Raw genomic sequence first — 21,651 nt, 5'->3', positions numbered from 1 at the left:
GGGGCTGGGGCGCGCGGGGGAGGCCGTGCCATGGCTCCCAAGACGGTGCTGATCACCGGCTGCTCCTCCGGCATCGGGCTGGCGCTGGCCGTGCGGCTGGCGAGGGACAAGCAGCGCCGCTTCCGAGGTGAGCGGGGTGCAGGGGCCGCCCCAGCCCCCGGGGAGAGCCCGCGGGGGCTGAGCCGCCTGTGCCCCCAGTCATCGCCACCATGAGGAACACGGGCAGGAGCGGGGCGCTGGCGGCGGCCGCGGGGCCGGCGCTGGGCCGGACGCTGGAGATCAAACAGCTGGACGTGTGTGACGAGGGCTCCATCCGCGCCTGCCTCGACAGCATCCCCGGGCGCCACATCGATATCCTGGGTGAGCTCCGGGAATCCCGTCCCACCGTGACCCCGGTGTGGGGACCCTCCGAGCTGGGGACCTCTGTACTGGGGGCTGTCCAGCCAAGCTTGTCCCGTGCCATTTGTGGGGACCGTTTGTGCTCCCAGCGCTGGGACTCTCCTTGCCAGGACCCTGACCCCGTGCACCGGGGACTGTCCATGCCAGGGACCCCCTGCACCAGGGACCCTCTGTGCTGGGACATTCCCTGTGCCAGGGACCCTCCAAACTCAGGACATCCCATTCCGGAGACCCTCCGAGCACAGGGGACCCTCTGTGCCAGGGGTCCCTCATGCACAAGGGACCCCCTGACCCCACACACAAGTGACTCTCCATGCCAGGGTCACCCTGCTCCAGGGACCCTCCACATCCATGACATCCCATGCTGGGGACACTCCGAGAACCTGGGACCCCCCGTGCCCAGGGCACACCCCACTGATGCCCCCTGCCCACAGTCAGCAATGCCGGGGTGGGCATGGCGGGACCCCTGGAGTGCCAGAGCCTGGCGGCCATGCAGAGCCTCATGGACACCAACTTCTTCGGCCTCGTCCGCCTGGTCAAGGAGGTGCTGCCCGACATGAAGCGGCGCCGCGGGGGCCACATCGTCGTTATCAGCAGCATCATGGGCCTGCAGGGTAGGGGAAAATGGGGTGCCCTGGGGGGACCAGCCCCCACCCAGCCCTGACTGGAGCTCCCCAACCATCCAGGCATCGTCTTCAACGACATCTACTCGGCCTCCAAGTTCGCGGTGGAGGGTTTCTGCGAGAGCTTGGTGGTGCAGGCGCTGCGCTTCAACGTGGCGTGAGTGCGGGGGCAGGCGGCCGTGCAGCCCCTGGGGCCAGGGGTCCGGGGGTGCCCAGTGCCCAGTGCCCCATCCCTGGGCAGGATCAGCCTGGTCGAGCCGGGGCCGGTGATGACGGAATTCGAGACGAAGTTGTACGAGGAGGCCGAACGCGCCGACTACTCACGGACCGACCCCGAGACGGCCGAAATCTTCACCAACGTCTACCTGAGGAACTCCAGGGATGTGTTCACCAGCCTGGGCCAGACCCCCGAGGACATCGCAGAGGTGAGAGGCGGGCAGGGGGCCCCAGCGGGCAGGGGGTGCCCTGCTGGGCTGGGCTGGGCTGGACAGAGGTGTCAATTAGCCCTAACAAAGAACAGCAATGCCCAGCCAGCAGTGGGGCAGCTCGCACCCAGACAGCTCCATCCTGATGGGGCTGAGCCTGGCTCCTGGCTGGGAATGGGAACAAGATGGGAAGGAACTGAGGATGGAGATGGGAGGAAATGGAATGGGAATGAGAAGGGATGGAGACAGGGGTAGGATGGGAAGGAGTTGGGGATGGGATAGGAATGGTGATGGGGTGAGGTGGGATGGATTAGAGATAGGATGGGTAGGGCTTAGGGATGGGGATAAAAAGTGAATGAGAAGGAGATGGGATGGGAATGGGGATAGGAGGAGAATGGGAAGGGAGGGGATGGGAATGTGAATGAGGTGCAGATGGAGATGGGATGCAGACGTGGTTCTGAGGGACGGGTGGGGGACAGGGGTGGGATGGGAATTGTGGTGGGCTGGGGTGGGGCTGTGGGGACAGGAAGGGGACAGTCCCATGGCCACGTGCAGCACACCCTGCGGGTGATCGAGGCGGCGCGGCCGCCGTTCCGGCACCAGACCAACGTGGCGTACACGCCGATGGCCGCGCTCAAACACGCCGACCCCAGCGGCGCCCTCATCACCGACGCCTTCTACAAGCTGGTGTTCAAGTACGACGCCGTGCTGCGCTTCGGCCTCCGCGCCATCCGCCTGCTCCGCTGGAAGGCACAGAAGGTCAAGGCGGGCGCGCGGCTCCTGGGCTTCAAATAAGCCCTTGTGGCCCCTGGGCACTGCCCAGCCCATCCCAGGGATGGGAGCAAGGGGGCCGGGACCCGTGCAGGGTTTCGCTTCCCGTTCCTGGCCTGAAATAGCTCCCGCTGCCGCCACATTAAAATGGGGAGGGTATTTATAACCAGTGCCGGGTGAGCCACGCAGAGCAGCTTCCTCCAGGAGTGCAGTGGCCGTGACAGAGCTGGGAAGGGCTGGCAGCTGCCCCCGGCCTGCTGCCTGCTCCCCAGGGGCACCTGTACCTCTGACCCACGGGCATGTGACACCCAGGGGACCTCACCCTGTCACCCCCTGGAGCTGCATCCTCCTTCCTCCAGGCACTGCTGTGGGGTCAGGAATGTCCCGTGGTGGGGGGCCCTGTGTCACCTCTGCCTGGCACTGAGCTCTGGGGCACTAGGGCAGCACAGGGCGTTCAGGGGGTGTTGGGAGGGCAGAGAGCAGGGTGACAGGGGTGTGTGGTGTGTTCAGAGGGGCACGGGGGGGGCATTTGGGGTGCAAAGGGGGTGCAGGGACTGGTGCAGAGTGGGGGTGGGATGTATGACAAAGACTGGGTACAAGGTGGGTGCAGGGGTGCCCAGCAGCTCACTCTGCCCCAGGGGCTTCCCTCCAGCTGCCGGTGGGTGACGGCGGGGTGGGTTCACCCTGGGAGCTGGCATGTGGGTGCTTGGCGTGACAGCACCGGGAGGTGAGCGCAGGGGGAAACCGCAGGAGGCCCGGCATGAATCAGCCCCGCCGCTCAGAAACCTTCCTGGCTCCCCCCGCACTCCCTGGCACAGCCCCCGGAGCCCTGGAGGGACCCCCAGCCTCACGTGAGAGGGCTGGATGGAAGCGGCTGCAGCTCCGTGTGCTTTGCACGTGGCCTCTCCGAGCTCCGCCGGCTCCAGGGACCGTGGGGACAGGATGGAGGTGGGGAAGGAAATATTTTTGCATTATCCCCCCTTCTCGCACGAGTTAATGGCAAAGCAGTGGTGGGACCGTGGCCCCGGGGTGATGGCAGCACCTGTGGGAGGTGCAGGGGTGACATCAAAGCGGTGACAGCGTCGCTGCCTCCCCCCGCTGCGGTTTCTGCAGATTTGACTAACTTTCTCCGCTTGGGGGGCAGGATGGGGGGGGGGGGGGTAGGCGTGCCCGGCCCCGGGGAGCAACAAGGGGGGCCCCCGGCACAAAGCCACAGCTGTGGGAAACCGGGCTGAGGGAGGACAGGACCCCTCTCATACACCCCCAGCCCCACGGTGTCCCCCAGTGCCCAGGGGAGCAGCAATGGGGCTGGTACTGGGGGAACTGGGGGGAGCAGGATGAGCCCCTGCCCTGCTCCCAGCCTTGCTCACGGCAGACCCGGGCAGAGAGAGGGGGGAACAGGGAGCTGCTGTGGGTGAGGGGATCCCCAAGCCGTGGGGAGCACCTGGCTTATGTTTGAGGCTGAGGAGCATCACCTCCCTCCTGGAGCATCCTCCGTGGCCATGAAGCACCACTTCGAGCCCAGGGCTATCACCCCTATCCCGCCGCAGCCCCGCGGGTGCGGGGGTGGAGGCGGTGCTGCAAGGGCCGGAACCGTGAGGGTTGGAAGTATGTTCTTCTATAAACAATCGTCTGCTGGGACTTTCCTGTCGCCAGCGTGTGACAATTGCCAGCCGCTCCCCGTGTCCTCGATCCCCCGAGGATTTCGCTGCCAGGTGCCGACTCGCTGCCATGCAAATGTGGCGCCAGATATAACCGGGCTGGAGGGGCTGCAGGGACCGGTTCGGCGGCTCCCCGGGGGCTTCACTTCCCTCCCGGCGCAGCGAGGCGGGCATCAGGCGTGACACAAACCTGCTGCCCCCGTGGTGGTGCCCCGGTGACAGTCACGGCCCCGTCCCCGCTTGTGCTGCACCCGCGCGTCCCGGTGAGAGCCCCGGGGCTGCGGAGCTCCCCCGTGGCGGTGCCAGAGCTGGGGGCGCTTCCAATGCCCCTTCCCGCTGCCGCTGAGCACAGAGCTGGCTCTGCTCACCCCCTGCACCCCGGATTTGGGAACCCGACCCACGCGGAGGGTGGGAAAACGCCGCCAGGTCCCCGCCGGGCCGGCGCGGGGAGCGTGACTCAGTGCACGGCTGGGGAATTGGGACACCGAAGAAAGAGGTGGTGACAGTGACTCAGTCCTCCCTGTCCCCTGCCGGCACCGTCGGGTTTTGGGGGCTGGACCGCTCCCCGCGGGAGCAGGAGCCGGCCGGGATGCTCCAGGGATGCAGACCAGCACCCGGAAGTTTTATGGGATTTTTTGTGCATTAGGAAGCGTGTTTCAACACGACGACAGGAGAAACGAGTTCCTCTGTGCTCTATCACGATTGCAGCTATCAGCAGATAAGGATCTCTCTGTCACAACACCAACTGAAGGTTTCTGTAAGCCTTTAAAGGAGTTTGGCTCCGGGCAGGAGGAGGCTGAGGGGTTTTGGATCAAACCAATTCTTACTAAGGGACAAACCGGGATGGGAAGACGCCGTGGGACTCGCTGTCCGCAGCCCCGAGCCCCCTCTGTGTCACCCAACCCTCGGAATGTCCCGGCAGCAGCAGGGGGAAAGACCCCTCAGTGTTTGTGTGGCACCCGGGCTGGAAGGAAGTGAAGGGAAAAGAAAAAAAGGATCCTCTGACTTTCTTCTCGGTTTTTTTTTTTCGTTTCTGTTTCTCAAGCGTGTCCAGCTCTTGTGGCAGGAGGTGTCAGGGGGGAATGAAACAAGCGCGAACAACGTCAGCCTGGTAACGCAGGTGCTAAAAGGGCCGGGGGGGTTGGTGTGAGCCTCCACCCTCCGCCGCCGGGATGTTTCCATCTGCCTGACACAGCCCCAGCGCCCCGGGAACCACGAACCCACCCCACAGCCCAAGCGTGGGGCTGAGCTGCCCCCACCCCACAGCTCTCAGGTTAAACCGTTCCTCTATTAACCAAAACCGTGTCCAACACCATTTTCCAGCAGTCAGAGGAGCAGATGATGTTATTTTACACCTCTGACTGTATCAGTTACTCTACTGAGTGAGTGGTTCTGCTGAGCACGGCCTCCACCGTGGCTCGGCACCCCGTGGGGACACACCACAGCCACAGGTGTGCTGCTCACAGGTTCCATCACACCTGTGGGATTACAGCTCCCGGGGTGATGGGCACAGGCAGCCCCAGTGCTCAATCCCACTCCTCAGCCAGCTCTGCTGGTCACTCCCAGATCTGTTTTCATGGCTAACAGAGTGAACATTTATTTACTGACATTTTTAAAACTTAAAAAAAAAAAAACCTTTAAGCACCAGAGGCTCATTTCTTGGTGCTAAAAGCTGCTTCCCTGGGCTTCCCCTGCCCACTCTTGAGGTGTAATTCATCAGTGAATGAAGAACCAAGCGAGACAGACACACCAAGGCACTGGAGAATGCTCCAAACCTGTTCCAGACCAAAATAACCAAGCCATGAGCAGAATAAATCAGGCTCCAAACCAGTACCAGCAGTTTTCTCATCTCTTTTCCCAGACAAGGTGGCTTCCAGAGCTCCTCCAAGCTCAGAGAGCTGGACCAACACAGCCCCTCAACACCCAGACATGGCCCAGTGGGATTCCCATCTCCCAAGCCAGGGCAGCACTGTGGGACAAAGGGTGAATGATGAGGTGTGAAGGGACAATTCAAGTGTATTCTTAAATGAATCCATTATCCAATCCACTTACAGAGAATCCGATTTTTGGATGTCTCCAGGAAGTATCTCTCTGCTGATTCCTTTAAGAACCTGCCTTTGCCTGCCCTCAAGTCAGGACATCATCATTATTTAAATATTTTATTCATTTATTGACAATTCTTTGGTCTTGAAAACTAAGCCATTGAAAAGCAAGCTTGTCACAAAATTAGAAATGGATAAAGACAACCACAATGTCCTAAAAATGTCGGACTTAGAAATGTCAGGGCAGCAGTGGAACCTTCTCTTTGTTCTCTGGGAATTCTCTCACTCCCTTTCCCTCTCTTTTCTGGACCCAAACCTTGGCCCTTGGGGCTGATCCTTGGTGGAACTCTGGCCTCCCTCACAGGTAGAGCTTTGGTCACATTGTGACACAGGTGTTCACTTGGGGAGAGATAACATGCACCTTTCTCATGATGGAGCTCTTGGAAACATCCTAAACCTGCTTTACAGCTCCACACATAACAGCAGGAGAGTTCTCAACCCCAGGGATAGCAGGATCCTGGATTAGCACTTCCACAGCACTTGGATACTCAGACACACTGCAGGCTGATTATCCCTCTCCAGATCCATCTTTAGTGGAAAATATGAGTATAAATTTCTTATTTTGTACCTTAAAATTCAGGGAGGAAATAATTGAGCCCAAAGAATCCAGAGGGAGGGATGAATTTCAGTACTTCTTGACCCTCATCTCTTCAGCCTTCCCTCGGGGAAGTGATTGGATCACCAGGAATAACACAAAAGCAACACAGCTCTCAAACCACACAGGGGATGCAGAAAGTCCATCAGAATACTCCTAACTATGGGATACAAAAATATTTTGCAAAGACTAAACCTTCACTCAGCAAAGCCGTTACCAAATCCCTCTCCAGTGCAGGGACACCAACACAGCTGCAGGGCCATGGGGAGATTCAAAGAGCTGCTGTAAAAACCAGCTTCAAAGGGATGGCACCTGCTCAGGGTGTGGAGCAGCACCTCCCGAGGGCTGTCCTGGTGTGGGTGTGGCTCTCACACCCCTGCCTGGGGTCTCACCTGTCCACAGCCAGCCAGGGCCACCCTGCGGGGACACGGATGGCACGGCCACATGTCCTGCTGTGGGAGCAAGGAAGAGGCACAACACACAGCACAGCTTCATCCTCATTCTCGGCACCCATGAGAAAGGAGGAGTTTCCAGCAATGAAAATCGGGATTTCCTCCAGGCCACATGGATGAGCCAACCAGTGACCTCACTGCGTATCCCAAAAACATGTACTGTTAAAAAAATCCCAACCCCAAATAAGTCTCATTTCTTATTTTCCTCTTACTGAGTAACTTTAAAGAAAGTCAGCAGTGGGGTAAGAAAGATGAAAGTGTGCCACACTCTTGTTAGGGCTTAGGGGAAAAGCTTTAAAGAGGAATTAATAATCCCTCCCTTTTCCTGTCCTCGTTTTCCTTGTTTTGGTGATGAGCCACTGGAGGCCATTGGGATTATAACTAGGAAAAGCTCCTCCAACACACCTCTGACTATTCACCTGAATGAGCAGGGGAATTGGCATGAAAGCCTTTTGTGCTGACTTAAAGCAAACTCTATAAAAACAAACACAAGTTAAAAATTGAAAACATCGTAAATGGCTCTGAAGTTTCACAAAAATAAAGTTCATATCAAAAACAGTCTCTGCTCCTGGTGTTTCCCACAGTCCCACTCACCACAGCAGCCAGGCAGAGATGCTACAGAACACTGAATTATTGGGAAAGACAAATTTAAAAAGGTGTCACCTCCTTGTGACACACTTAAAACTGGCCTAGAAAAATACTCAAGAAATTTCATTATACTAATTAAAACCCCAACCAACCTCCCCTCCGATGGCAAACACAGCCTTTGACCTCGGAGAACCGGTCCTTTCACTTGAGCACGACTCTGTGCTCTCCCCGAGCTATGTGTGAGGAGAACTCGTACCGGTCGTGGCTCCGGTAGCCGCAGACGTTGCACTCGAAGGGGTCGCGGAAGCCGTGGCAGCCCATGTGGATGGTGAACATCACGTAATCCAGGAAGAGCACGCGGCAGTGGTCGCACCGGTACGCCCCGATGGCCTCCCCTTCCTTGTTGATGACCTTGAAGGCGTCGCGTGGGCAGATGGCGGGCGGCTTGATGATGTCGTACGGCCTCGGGAAATCCTTCAGGGCCTGGAGGCCGTTGCGGCTCGGAGCCGGGATCACCTGGCTCTGGTGGAAGGTGGGATTGGGCCTCTCCTCGTGGTTGCTGTCAGTGTCTGTGGAGTCGTGGCCGCTGTTGTTCGGGGAAAGGCCCCTGTCGGATGACAGGCTCTTGTCCCTGAGGTGGCCGTGGCTCTTGTCGGCCTCCGGCGCGGTGCCGTTGGGGACGTCGGCGCGGGGCAGCGGCAGCGGGTACAGGCTGCTGATGACCGGCACCATCTCGGCCGTGGGCGCCGGCGGGGTCTGCACGAGCGGGCGCAGGGCCTCGGCCCCGAGGTAGGTGATGGCGTTGTTGATGGCCTGGTCCATCATGCGCCCGTGCATCATCTCGCTCTCCTTTTCGTACAGGAAAGTGGAGTTATAATTGACATCGAAGCTGGGTCGTTTCTCACCTGCGAGAGATGAGAGGTGATAATTACCTGAGTGGGTAAAGAGCTGTTCAAACCCTGTGATGATTTTTCTCTGGGAATGGGGCATGATATGTTCTCTGCTGAAAGAGGCTGTTTTTAGACACAAGTAGGTTTTGGGTGGGGTATTTGTTTTCTTTCATATTTTTTTTAAATCTCAGGCTTAGAAGCAAGCCATTCTAATAAAGGAGATGGTGAGGGTACTTTCAGAGAGATTCATCTTTGACAAGTCCTTGGACACTGAAGTCAGTTTTCTTCGCTGTGTTTTGACAACTACATTCCCTCTGCACCACATCTGGCTTCTTGGACCTCTACACAGGTATTCAGGTAATCTAATACTGGCAGATATAAATATAAATAAACCCCCCCCACAGTTAGGGTCACTTGATACAGGGTTAGTAAAAAAAAAAAAAAAAAGTTTTCCTCTGGGCTGGACGGAAGTGGAGGAGAGTGCACCTGGAATTCTGCTCACACCTCTCTGGGCAGCACAGTGCAGCTCCTGTTCTCTGTGCCAGCTGCAAGGAGCAGCTGCACCCCAAAAGCACCCCAAAAGCACTAAAGACATTTTGGAGGTGAATGTCTAGAAATAAGTAACTGAATTCTGTGGTTACTAAAAGCATAAATTTGTTCATAGCTTAAAAAAATACAAAAAAAGACCAGATGAAAGGTTTCACATGCAAGTGACTCGCAAACATTAGATCCACGAATCTCTTAGTTACGGTAACTCGACTGGTGCAGATGTTTATCAGTCACCTGTCAACACCGTGACTCAATGTGTATGAAACTCACGGGGTTTCACTGTAGAGGCAGAAAACCAGGAGCTCACGTTTCTCTTCTAAAACACTCCAAAAGGTTAACAAACCACAAGAGTATAACTGCTTCCAGCCCGCAGCACCACTTGCCGTCCAGCTTCACATGGAAGGAAACAAAATGCCACTTTTGGGTGACTCATAAAACCAGCTCCAGGCAAGTGAAAGATGTGAATAAATTGGAATTTAAGAAGAAGAAAAAAAAAACAAAAACAAAAACAAAAACAAAAGCAAAAATAGACAAGACTCCCTAAAAATTTTGGTGTTGAGTCACTGTTGTAAAGTAAGATAGAAAAACACAATGTATGATCATAGGATTGGGGAATATCCTGAGTTGGAAGGAACCCCCAGGACCACTGAGTCCAACTTCTGAATGATCACTGAGGGTCTCACAGTGCTCTGTGATTCCACTGTCCTGGTGGATTTGAAGGTCTCCCAGGAAAAGGCTCTGAAGAGGGGCCTGGTGCAGAGGTGAAGAGTCAAATGCAGGGGGTGGTGGTCCCTGCCCTCGTGTGGGACTTGTACTGGTGCACACGAGGGCAGCTACTGGGGATGGAAATGTGAAAAATAAAGTGGGCGAGACTCCTGGTGCTTGTCTGAATCTCTGCAGAGCCCTCCAATTATAATAAACGGGTTTTTCTTCCAATCAATAGACTTCATTCAGAGAAACGAGCCAAACAAAGATGCCTTGTTCGTGTATATCCCTGTCCCTGCTTCCTGACTAAATGAGACATCAGCACTCATTCCCAGATTTCCCAGAGAATCTCTGCACTGGCCTGGCAGATCCGAGCTCTGACAGGGACGGGCCAGAAAGGCACAGGAGTCAGACAGCCTGCTCCTGGAAACATCCTTCCCAGGGATACAGAGGACTGAGAGGGGAATGTTTGCACGTGTAATTTAACAAGAAAAATCCCAGAAGTCCTAGAAAAACAGCAAATTTCAAAAATTTGTTATTTTTTGCCTTTTGGTGATCTATGATGGTTTCTCCAGCTTCTCCACACAATCACCTGTGTGTGTAGTGCCAGTTCATGCCATCCAGCACTAGCACAAATCCCAGAGGTTCTGGGCCACACAGGAACTCATTGGCCCACAGAGGAAACCCCAAACTCACTCATTCTTCACGTTAGGCTTATGCTGAGGGGGTGCATCCTGCTGCAGACGTGTTTAATAAAATACATAAAGGTCAAACTGGTGGTGATTGCACAATGAGAGAGATGAAAAAATGCTAAAATAGAGGAAGCTAAAGGATTACAAACCCGTTTGCATTAGAATTGCTTTTTGAACCACAGCAAGATGTGTAAGGGCCAAGCCTCACAGGCTCAGTTCCAATCCTGGGCACCAAAGAGACTCAGAGGGAGTATGCTGGTCTGGCTGTGCAGTGAGGTGACCTTTAGAAAGCCACACTAATGTAAAATAAATAAAAAATTGAGACCAGTTTTCATAGATGAAAGCCTAGTGCTACCCACTAAACTCACTAAGAGCTCCATTACCTTCAAAACCTGAGTTGGTTTCCTGTGTGGATGGATCCATCTGCACAGCTTTACCTGGATGGATCCAGCTGCTCACCTTCACCTGGATAGATCCAGCTGCACAGCTTTACCTGGATGGATCCATCTGCACAGCTTTACCTGAATGGATCCAGCTGCACAGTTTACCTGGATGGATCCAGCTGTGCAGATTTACCTGGATTCATCCACCTGCACAGCTTTACCTGGCTGGATCCAGCTGCTCACCTTCACCTGGATGGATCCAGCTGCTCACCTTCACCTGGCTGGATCCAGCTGCTCACCTTCACCTGGATGGATCCAGCTGCACAGCTTTACCTGGCTGGATCCAGCTGCTCACCTTCACCTGGATGGATCCAGCTGCACAGCTTTACCTTGCTCAGGAGCTGGTGCACCCCGTGCTGGGGGTTTGGCTGCAGCAGCCCTGGGAGCCCTGCCTGCCCCCCCAGCCCGCACCTCTCCCACATGGGCCCAACGCGGAAGGTGAACTTTATATTGAGCCATAAAAAAAAAAAAAAAAAGTGCTTTTTACCTTATATAACCCTACAAAGAGCACAAATAAGGCTTCATCAGCACCAATATTATATAACTGCTGACTCAGTGTTTTCCTTAGGACACAGGGTTGTATTTTATTTTCTTTAAAGGCAGGTTGATGAAATAAGACTGGCCAAGAGGGTCAGGTGTTCACTGAAACCCAGAACCTGCCCAACTAGTATTTAAGATCCCCAACATGCAAAACTCTGATCATGTTCAATTAAATGCAAAGAAAATACTATGGAAACATCTGCTTGCTTAAATTACCACAAGAAAGGATTTGATATTTTTTAATCATAGACAAATTTAATAGAATGACTAAGAGAAATCCAATACTTTTCTGCCTTTAGGCCTTATTTCACACATGAATCCTGCAAGAAACTTCAGCTTCTGCTGAGAAAACATTAACCTTCCTATGCTTTGCCTGTTCTAGACCCTAGCAGAGAACATTTCAAATACATAGGTACAGAAATGGCATGTGGAAGCTCATAAAACATATTTATAAATCACCTACATAAAGACACAAAGCACAACAGTAGCTTCCACCCAGTTTAAGCAGTCAACAGAATAAATTATTTTTTTTTTAATGAACCCCTTACAACAAATTGCTAAAACCTCATAACAAAAATCAGCATTACTTTATTCTTTTGTATTAGATGCTAAGCTTGAGCAGGATATTCAAAAGAAGCAGAGGCATTGTACTGTTTGTTACCGGCCCACACGTATTTAACTGTTGCAGATGAAAAGGGGTTTTGTTCTTACCAATAAATTTCTGAGGCATTGAGCTTTTTCTCTTTGCCACGTTGCTCGCTAGCCTGTCCAGCACAAGGGCTCTTTCAGTCCCCATCTCTGCCTTGATGTGCCTTGCCTCCACGCTGGCTAGGTTGGAAAATGTGAAAAGGAAGGAAAAAAAGAGAAAAAAACACAACACGTAGGTGAAAAGGAAAAAAAGAAAGATAAAAAAAAGGAAGAGCTGACTGGTTTAATCTCCAGTCGGCCACATAACCGGAGGAAACAGTTTGGAGATCGAATGCAAAGCTGGTTTTGCTTTTTCTGTCATTCCTGCTCTCTGGGCACCCGCTGTGGTCAGTGGCAGCACAGCCCTGAGCTCACTCAGGGGGGAGCACAAACCAGAACTGTCGTCAGCGAGAGGAAGTAAATGAACTGGCTGGAAGGTTGGTTAAATTGCAGATGGAGAGAGAAGCTCTGCTGGCCTTTCTTTTTTATTCTGAGTAAGGCTGGGTGACACCTGCACACTCAGTGTTTCGAGCTGCAGGAGGAGACACTCCGTGTTCTTGCTTAACTTTTCAGATATCAGTCATAGATGTCTTAACGAATCACTGAGAAACTTGTATGATATATATCAGTGTTCCAGTAAAATAAAAGCAATAAAACCTTTCAAAATTCAAAATTTCTAACTCTTTTTTCCCCCAGGTGTTACTGTCACTTAATATTTTTTTTTCCTGAATGCTACAGCTAAAACTAATTATGAATGTTTCTTCTGTGCTTTAAAGCTTGTCACAACCTCCCAGATTTCTAATTTTTGGAAAGGCACCTGTGCCATGTGATGACTCCCTTGGGATTGGGCCTATTAAGGCTCTTCCCATGTTCCAGAGCTCTCCTCAGCTGTGCTAAGCAGTGCCCAGCACTGCACAGAAGCTGTGCTTGCTCTCAGCTCCTGGAGGCTGCAGAGGCCTTGAGCTGGAGAGCTGCCACCTCATATTGCTACTACCACACTAATACTGATCTAACTGCTGTGGCTTCCCCCCCAAACCCTGCTCAAACCTCAACAACATCCATCTGGACTGGTACTTTTATGTCAAAAATTATAATGAAGAGTAAATTCATTGCTAAGAGCACCAGTGGCAGGGATCACTGTGCTGAGAACTGGACACATGCTAATGGACTGCCCAAGTCTGTAGAGATGGGATCTACAAGCTGAGGACAATGAGGGGTGATTTCCTTTCCCCAGGTGTTATAAAAGGTTGGATCTCACTGTGAAAGAATCCTGGTTGCTGTGTTACTGTACATCCACCAACAAATCTAAATATAGAATCATGGAAACGTGGAATGATTTTAGTTGGAAAGGACCTTGAAGATGATCCAGTGCCGCTCCTGGCATGGTCATGGGCACCTTCCATTATCCCAGGTTGCTTCAAGCCCTGTCCAACCTGGTGCTGGACAGTTCCAGGGATGAGACAGTCACAGCCTCTCTGGGCAACCTGTGCCAGGGCCTCAGCACCCTCCCAGGGAAGAATTTCTTCCTAACATCCCATCCAACCCTGCCCTCTGGCAGTCTAAAACCATTGTCCCTTCTCCTGTCAGTCCCTGCCTGTTTAAAAAATCCTTCTGCCTCCTTTTTATAAACCCCTTAAGGCACTGGTAGGCCAAAACGAGGTCTTCCTGAATATATGAAGCATAACTTAAGTAAGAGACAATCAGTGCCAGAGGAAAGCAATAGGAACACTTTGGTATCACTTCAGTCCTGCTAAACACGGATTTACTGAGTATCAGACTTAAATTTCTGTTTGCCCAGTAGAGCAAGTGCTGAAAGTGCAGCTTCATCCTTCCCAGCCCTGCGCAGCCTTTCCCTGAGCGTTTCAGTTCGTCCTCTGTACCTGTTTGTCAGTGCTGCTCCTGATAACACGAGTTTCAGTCAGCACAAACCATGACTCACCAAACCTCAGCCAGAACTATTTGTTCATGTTTGTTCAGCAGTTTGAAAACGTAAAGTGTTTCAGAGGTACTTGGTGCCACAAACACTGGCTACAAATATGAGTCAGGGAGGATGGGATAACAGGGCCTGGCTCCACTCAGTCACAGTCCTGGAACCTTGGGATGTACGTGACAGCCAGCCCTGTGCAGGGCATGAAGTGCCTTGAAGGTAATAACACACTGCTCTTCTAGTCTCAGTTTTATTCCAAATTGCTCCAGTGTGTTTGGAGGTTCCCATAAATATAATCATCCCTGCTCCCAGCATGAAATACCCAGACACAATGTAAGAGCTGCACGAAGTGAGACAAAACACCAGGTTAAGGTGACACTCTGAAGGGAAGGGAGGGAAGTAGAGTGTAATCATCTGCTTGGGCCAAAAGCTCTAGCTGGGTCTTGAAAATTATAGGGTTTTTAATCTCAGGACTTCAGTTTAATTCTCATGCTCCAAAGCCTGGAATATGCAGCTTTATAGTAACTTTAGATGACTGTAGTCCAAGGTTTGAACTACCCCCAAACTCAAAGCCTCATAATCTTGGCTGGATCATTACACAAGTCATTAACAACAGTAATCTAAATTTTAAAAACCCCAACAATCCTGAACAAAATAATACAGATGGTGCTGTGTACTCAAAAATGTACTTTTTTCTTTGTAAAGATAAAAGAAAAAAACAACGTTTTGCCCATATCATAAAAGCAGCTCCCTGATCCCTGCCAGTTCTTTGTTTTAATGATTTTGTTGTTCTAGTTCCTCTTTTCCTCAGTCTTTACCTCCCGGAGTTGCACTCTGTGGACCCATGGGTTCCTCTAGTAAAGCTTTAATTCCACATTTTCTGAGTCTTTTTCCTTATCCTGGCAGGACTCAGCTCAGAGCTGCTGTCAGCCCTCCCAGCCTCAGGAGCACACTGGAAGCTGCACGTAGCGCATCAGGGGTGACTTGTCAACGTTATTTATGTGCCACCAAGGGAACTTTAATTGCTAAATTAATGTCAGGAGGGCAGACAAGGGCTTCCTGCAGGAATAACAGAGACTTTCCTCAGAGGAGATCTGCAGAGACAGTAACTATTGACCTACATAGCATGGGACTTCTGCAGAATCAATCTTGCAGTTTCATGGTTCTCTGCCCTTTTATTTTAATGCTGAGGGTCTTTGCCTTCACATTAAGGTTTTTGTCTCCTTGCTACTGGCTATTTTTTCCTAAAGAAAAAATAATCTCTATTTATGGGCCACAAAAGGTCTTTGATGTCATTTCCACAACCTGGCCTTAGGGAAACAATGTCTGCTCCCAGTAAGATGAAGGTGGTTATACAGGTTCTCATCCATAACGTGCTCTCTGTACTCAGAAACTAATTGAAAATTATCTCATCCAACTTTTTCTTCTGGATCACATATTAAACAATCCAAGAAAAATATTTAGCATTTAGGAAAAAGTTTTTTAATCACTCCAAATTCTCTAAAGACTTCTCAAACATAGAGAAGTAATCATACGCTGTGTCCCTCTTCAATTATCCTCCCTCTGGAAGATTCCACTGCACATGGCAATATAAATAAATCATTATCTCATTGTAACATGGATTTAAAAATAAAATTCAGGCTGGACTAACAGAAATGGTGAAGTGATTTGCTCAAAATTACACTGAGAAAAAAAAAACCAAATACAGAAAATCCAGACTTCCAAAGCACTGAACATTCAGCAGCCTGGGATCTTGGGTTATCCTGCAAGCTTAGGGCTCTGATGGCTCAACTGCAGGGTCAGAAAGCAAAAAAAAAAAAAAAAAGTCTCTGAGAATGCTGAAAGGAACTCTGCAGCTCAAATAAATCCCCTTGTCCCTCTTGGTCGTATCTGATCAGTGGCTCTGGAATTACATGGGAAGTTGAGCTCCTAAGCATGGAATTTTACATGGTATAAAGATGGGGTTGATCTCAGCACTTTTACAGCTGGGTGCCCCTCTCCTGCTCAGCCAGCACCAGGGCTGAAGATGGACTTCCCTGACCGCCCTGAGAGATCTCCATGCTGCCTGCAGTGCTGCTGCCTGTCTCAGTGTACATTTCAGGTGTAATCTGCCTGGATAAAGCACTTCCAGAGGACCACTTTCCTGCCACGGTGAACTATCCATTAGGAAGGACTCTTTATGTTGCCTTGTGAGTGGTGGGTGAGGAGCCACCTCTCCAAGCAGTGCAGTCCCCTGGCCATCAGGGGTTCACTGAGTGGTTTGGCTTGGGAGAGACCTTAAGGATCACCTTGTACCACCCCCTGACATGGACTGAGACACATTCCTCTAGCCCAGGTTGTTCCAAGCCTTGTCCAACCTGGCCTTGAACACTTGCAGGGATGGGACATCCATCTCTGGGCCACCATGTCACCCTGTAGCTGGAGAGAGAGCGGCTGCTGTCCCAACCCCAAGCACACACCAGCACTCACCCTGCACTGAGCTGTTCCCATAGTGTGGTTTCTGCCACACCAACCAATGTGAGTAGAATTTTTAGAATGTGCAGATAATGTTAGCAAAGCCCTCAAGTGCAAAGCTGAAATTAGAGGCATTGTTTCCTGTAGCATCTCTGTGTGGTCACTCAAGAAGGGAGAGTGGAACGGAGTTGGGTGATTGTGCAATGAGAACAATGTGAGAGAGATGGTTATCAGGGACAATGCTCCAACTATATTTTTGCATGAAACTTCTCTTTTAAAAATATTTCCACATTTAGAACATGCAAGCATGGCACTAAAAAGCAAACAGAATGGTTACTACTGTCCTGATGCTTTTAAATATGTTAATAAGTTAGGAATGATGGCATGTAGAGCACTTTTATGTCTAAAGATGGCTCCATGTGACAATTATAAAACTGTGGAATGGTTTGAGTTGGAAGGGACCTTAAAGGTCATCCAGTTCCACCCTCCTGCCATCAACAGAGACACCTTCCACCAGGGCTGGTTGAGAAGCTTGAGGGGAATTCAGAAAAACACCAAAATTCAAAGTGATGCAGAGAAGTAGGGAAATGATCAGTAATGGAAAGAGGATGTTTACTAAACACAAATGCAAAGTGCTACACTTAGGGGAAAGGTTGCCCAGAGAAGCTGTGGCTGGCCCATCCCTGAAAGTGTCCAAGGCCAGGTTGGACAAGGCTTGGAGCAATCTGGGAGAGTGGATGTGTCCCTGCCCATGGGATGATCTTCAAGGTCCTTTCCAACCCAAACCCTCTGTGATTCCATGTTTCCATTATTTGGTGATTTTTTTCAAGGCTGCATAGCAAAAGGTGGGAGCCTGAATTCTGAAACTGTAGCCTCAGCTCTTCTTAGGTCAGTCATAGAGTTCTTTGGGAGGTCATAGCCACTGCTTGACTCTGAATGGGAAGAGCAATTTTTTCCTGACTTACTGGTGTGTTGTGAGACTCAAATCACACAGTTCATTTTAGGATTTGAGCAGTTCAGGTGAAGCAGGGACAAAGATTATGGTGATTACTTCTCACCATATTATTTTGGAACTGCAGCACTGAGACTGCAAAATGGAAAATAAGAAAAAAACATGTTTTGATACATTTCATCTTTTCCAAAGCTCTATGCTCAAAGCAGCCCTTTACCTCTCACTCCCTCCTAAGCTGATCTGCCAGTGATTTTTGGGATACCACTCCCTATTCATATCCTGGATCCAAGCCACTAAAACTGCTGCAAATTCTAACAGTTCTTATTCTAAAGAAAAGGAACCATCAAACACAAGGTTGTCAACAACTCATCCTGTAAAATGAGCCACATAACAGCATTAATGTAGGAATAATTTAACTCACTGAGCATCACCTCCAGAAATGCTGGGTACAAGGTATTTTAGATGTTTTACACAAAATAACACTTAAAGAAAAAAGTGATTAAAGTAAAAGCACTCTCTAACTACTAGCCTGAGGACTACAATGAACCAGTCCCTTGAGAACATTATATCCCCTCAGGTTACTGAAAAGGAGTGTAGGAAAAGCTGTTCTCAGGCTGTGGGTTAACAGCTCACCAGATGCCCTTTTATAAGCCCTGTAATGTACCGAAACCCCAAAACCACTGTAATGTGATAAACTCACCAGCCTCACACATGCCAGCGTTCTGCAGGTAAGTCCGGCACCGCTCCTTGTGCTCCTCTAACGAGCTCCTCTGCTTGTAGCTCCTTCCACAAAACTCACATTTATATGGCTTCTCCACTAGAAAAAGAAACAATAAAAGAATTAAAATAAACACAAGAGACCACTAAAACATTGTCTTGCTTGAAGTGTGGTGGTTATAGCATTGTGCTGGTGGGGGACAGCACTGCACTGCTGGTCTTGATTAAATCAGAATCTCATTTATCCTCGGCAGATAAGCTCATTTTAAACTTTGATTCTTTGTGAGGTTGAACTTTTCCTGTACAGTGCAGTGCAGAGATAACACCTATAATTTAGAATCAGTGTTTTCTTTCTGAGCCCATGTAGAACGCAGGATAAAGAAAATTCAAGGGCAAGCACAGTCTGGCTCCTGCAGAACTAAGATTGAGTTATACCTGACTTGAAATCCAAGTCACCTCAGCTCTGTGCCTCCATTTCCCCATCTGTAAAATGGACAGAACACCCTACCAGCCTTAAGCAGAAAACATCTGTTGAGCATTTTAAGAGATTCAGATGAAAGGCACTACACCACAGTGAGGTGGCAATAGTCATCTGCCTGCAATTTTGCTCCCGAGATTTTCCTCTCAGCTCAGAATGGGATGGGAGGAAGTCCCAGCAAAGCACGTCTCACACCCTCCTCAAGTTGAGAGCTTGCTGGCACAGCCAGCTCCACTCGTATGAAAATGAACTGACAAGGTGGTCATGGGTCAAAGGCTGGACTTGATGATCTTGGAGGTCTTTTCCAACCAAAGTGATTCTGTGATTCTGTGAAAATACCATGGAGTTATTTGTGCAAGCAGGTTTGTGGGCTGTGACAGGGTTCCCATGGCCCCTCTCTCTGCACCAAGAGCAGAGCCAGTCTCGAGCTGGTTCCAGGAGCACCAGTGAGTGGTCACTGCTCCGTGTTGAGCCTTTCACAGGCTGAGCAAACCTTGCTGACTGTCTTTTCCACACCGAGTGTCCCAGTGACACACATCCAAAACACATGGAGTGCCTGTGAAGTCACTTACCAGAATGTGTCCTTAAGTGACCCGTAAGCGCATCCCTCCTTTGGCAGGCATAACTGCACAGGTGACACTTAAAAGGTTTTTCCCCTGTGTGTAGTTTAATGTGGCGGAGGAGGTTTCCCTTCTGAGTAAAGGAAGCTCCGCACTGATTACACTGGAATGGCCGTTCACCTTAAAATGACATACAGAAAAGGACATTTAATGGTTATGTGGGTATCATGCTGTCCTCTGCCTTTTTGGAAGAGGAAAGAATGAGATATTGGATTGATTTCTTTCTATAGAAACACACAGAGTGTGACTTCAGTGGGAGGGAGGTGCAGCTCTGGTGTCAGAGCTGCTCGTAGCATATGTAGGACTATGGAAAACACTGCACAGTTCTTCCATGGAAAGAAGCGCTCCGGAGGAGGCTGATTCCAACAAGCCAGCAATTTTTAGAAGGGAAAAAAAGTCTTATCTTACTGCAGGCTGAAACTTAAGATGCTCATTGGTTTGTTGCCAAAGTATGGCACAGAGAGAAATTTATATACAGACTGAAAATGGCAGCACAAAACCAAATTAACTTTTGCTTTGTGCCAGAAATACTGCATTACATAGTGCCTTTCATCCAAAATTCTTAAAATGCCTCACCAGCTTGCTTTTAATAATATTCAATCCTGATAAGAAGAAAGGTGGGTAAAGTGAGGCACAGAACAGCAAGTAACTTGATAAAGATCACATGTGGTGTCAAGGACGGAACAAGGAAACCCTGATTTTGGTATCCTTTTTTAAAATAACTAGTCTAGATTAAAAATTATCTTATTTTCAGTACTCCAGCTCTTACAAGAACAACAGAGGGATATTTACCAGTGTGGCTACGCTTATGAACCATCAAGACATTGAGGCTAATGCAGGCTAATCCACAGATATCACAATTCATCTTTCCACTAGCTGGCCTGACGTTGTCATATGAACCCGAGTGTCTTTCCAGTTTAATGCTCTCATATTCGTTATATTCTCTGGGATATGTGTAAGGCAGTTCGGATTCTTCCAGGTTTTCCATTGGCTCGGAATTTAAAGCACTCTCCTCTCTTTCACTGTATTCACCTTTCACTTTAATCACATCATCTGCAGGTAAAACAAAGCACAGAAGTGAAAAAAGGCTAATTTTATCCACAGTGAAATATCTTAGGGAAAAAAAAAAAGCACTAAAAATTACATAAAATGACAGTATCAGTCTTCCTAAAAGTTTTACTGAAATATGCAGATGAAGAAATGAAGTTGAGACGTGGAACTTCACTGGTCATGGACACTTAGTAATACTCACAGTGAGATAACCTTTGAAAGCAATTAACCTGCCTGGTAATTATCTTTGATGGAGAATTTCCTTCTACAGATTATGAATATATAATGCAGTACAAACATCTCCTGAAATTACTCGCCAGGATATTCAAAAGAAAACACTTTTTCACACCACTCACAAGTATTATTTTTATAGAAATCAGCATTTCACTTTCTTCTGTGAATTGGAAATACAGAAAGACACAAATTTAATAAGTAATTATACTTTCTTGTGGAACCTCTGGAGCTTAGAACAAGCCTAGGAAATATATCTGATCAGTGTAGGACTCCCAGTTCTCCCATGGAATAGATTCTCACTAGTTAAGCCTCATCAATAATCCTAATTTTCACTTGCAAATCACAGTTTTTATCCATAGCTCTCAGATGTGTGAGGAGCAGTTGATAATCTTGATTTACTATGTGAGTAAAACTAGCAGAGGCAGGGAAAGAGTTTCCTGATAAATAAATGTATCCCAGAAATGGCAAAAGCTTTGCCTGAAGTAATTTTGTGAGGATGTGGCAAAGAACCAGACGCCTCCTGAAGATCAGCATCCATGGCCTTCAAACAGGTTCCTGGACCTGTAGCCAGTCCAGAGGAATCCAAAGGCATTGCCTAAATGAATGCAGCTCCATGACAAAGGTGGATGTAGCAGGCAGCTAATGATTTACTAAAGAGTAAAAATGAAAGCAAATTGGTCACACTGCATAAACAGCTGATGATTCCCAGCTTAGGGTGCTGAATTTCCTTTCCACAATTAACTCCAACACCACCAGCACTTCCATTAAAATCCGTACTAACTTCCAGGACAGTTTTTTTCTGCTTAAAGCTGGCTGAGAAATTTGGGGCTGTTCAGCCTGGAGAAGCGAAGATTGTGTGGAGACCTCACAACAACTTCCAGTGTCTGAAGGAGTCACAAGGGAGCCAGAAAAGGACAATTCATCATGAGCTGGAGTGACAGGACAGGAGGGAATGGCTTTAAGGTGAAAGAGGGAAAATTGAGGTTGGCTATATGGAAGAAATTCCTCCCCGTGAAGGTGGGAAGGCTCTGGTACAAGTTGGCCAGAGAAGCTGTGGCTGCTCCGTCCGTGGAGGTGTCCAAGGCCAGGCTGGATGG

General features: G+C 49.7%; 2 protein-coding genes across 2 annotated transcripts in view; one reads left to right on the top strand and one right to left on the bottom strand.

Annotated features, from left to right (window-relative positions):
- The first annotated feature begins 30 nt into the window (after window positions 1-30).
- LOC128819816 (retinol dehydrogenase 8-like) lies at window positions 31-2,645 on the top strand. Its single transcript, XM_054000190.1, has 6 exons — window positions 31-127; window positions 199-360; window positions 834-1,013; window positions 1,086-1,179; window positions 1,264-1,447; window positions 2,003-2,645. Exons 1-6 carry the CDS (start codon window positions 31-33, stop codon window positions 2,240-2,242), a joined length of 957 nt encoding a protein of 318 aa, XP_053856165.1. The 3' UTR covers window positions 2,243-2,645.
- A 3,379-nt stretch (window positions 2,646-6,024) lies between these two features.
- Window positions 6,025-21,651, bottom strand: part of IKZF3 (IKAROS family zinc finger 3) — a 34,286-nt gene continuing 18,659 nt past the window's right edge. Inside the window, exons 4-7 of the mRNA XM_054000186.1 lie at window positions 20,063-20,323; window positions 18,156-18,272; window positions 12,147-12,263; window positions 6,025-8,521 (exon numbers count right to left, since the gene is read on the bottom strand). Coding sequence (XP_053856161.1) covers window positions 7,818-8,521; window positions 12,147-12,263; window positions 18,156-18,272; window positions 20,063-20,323 — 1,199 coding nt within the window. The 3' untranslated portion in view covers window positions 6,025-7,817. The remainder of the gene's footprint in view (window positions 8,522-12,146; window positions 12,264-18,155; window positions 18,273-20,062; window positions 20,324-21,651) is intronic.

The sequence above is a fragment of the Vidua macroura genome, chromosome 27, assembly GCF_024509145.1.
Source record: "Vidua macroura isolate BioBank_ID:100142 chromosome 27, ASM2450914v1, whole genome shotgun sequence".
Classification (NCBI taxonomy): domain Eukaryota; kingdom Metazoa; phylum Chordata; class Aves; order Passeriformes; family Viduidae; genus Vidua; species Vidua macroura.
Note: the sequence above shows the minus strand (reverse complement) of the source record. Positions and strands in the feature narration are given on the sequence as shown.

Coding starts and splice junctions, on each gene's coding strand:
- LOC128819816 (XM_054000190.1), top strand. CDS start 31: ATGGCTCCCAAGACGGTGCTGATCACCGGCTGCTCCTCCGGCATCGGG. Junction 1,014..1,085: donor CAGCATCATGGGCCTGCAGG/GTAGGGGAAAAT, acceptor CCAACCATCCAG/GCATCGTCTTCAACGACATC. Junction 1,448..2,002: donor CCCCCGAGGACATCGCAGAG/GTGAGAGGCGGG, acceptor GGCCACGTGCAG/CACACCCTGCGGGTGATCGA.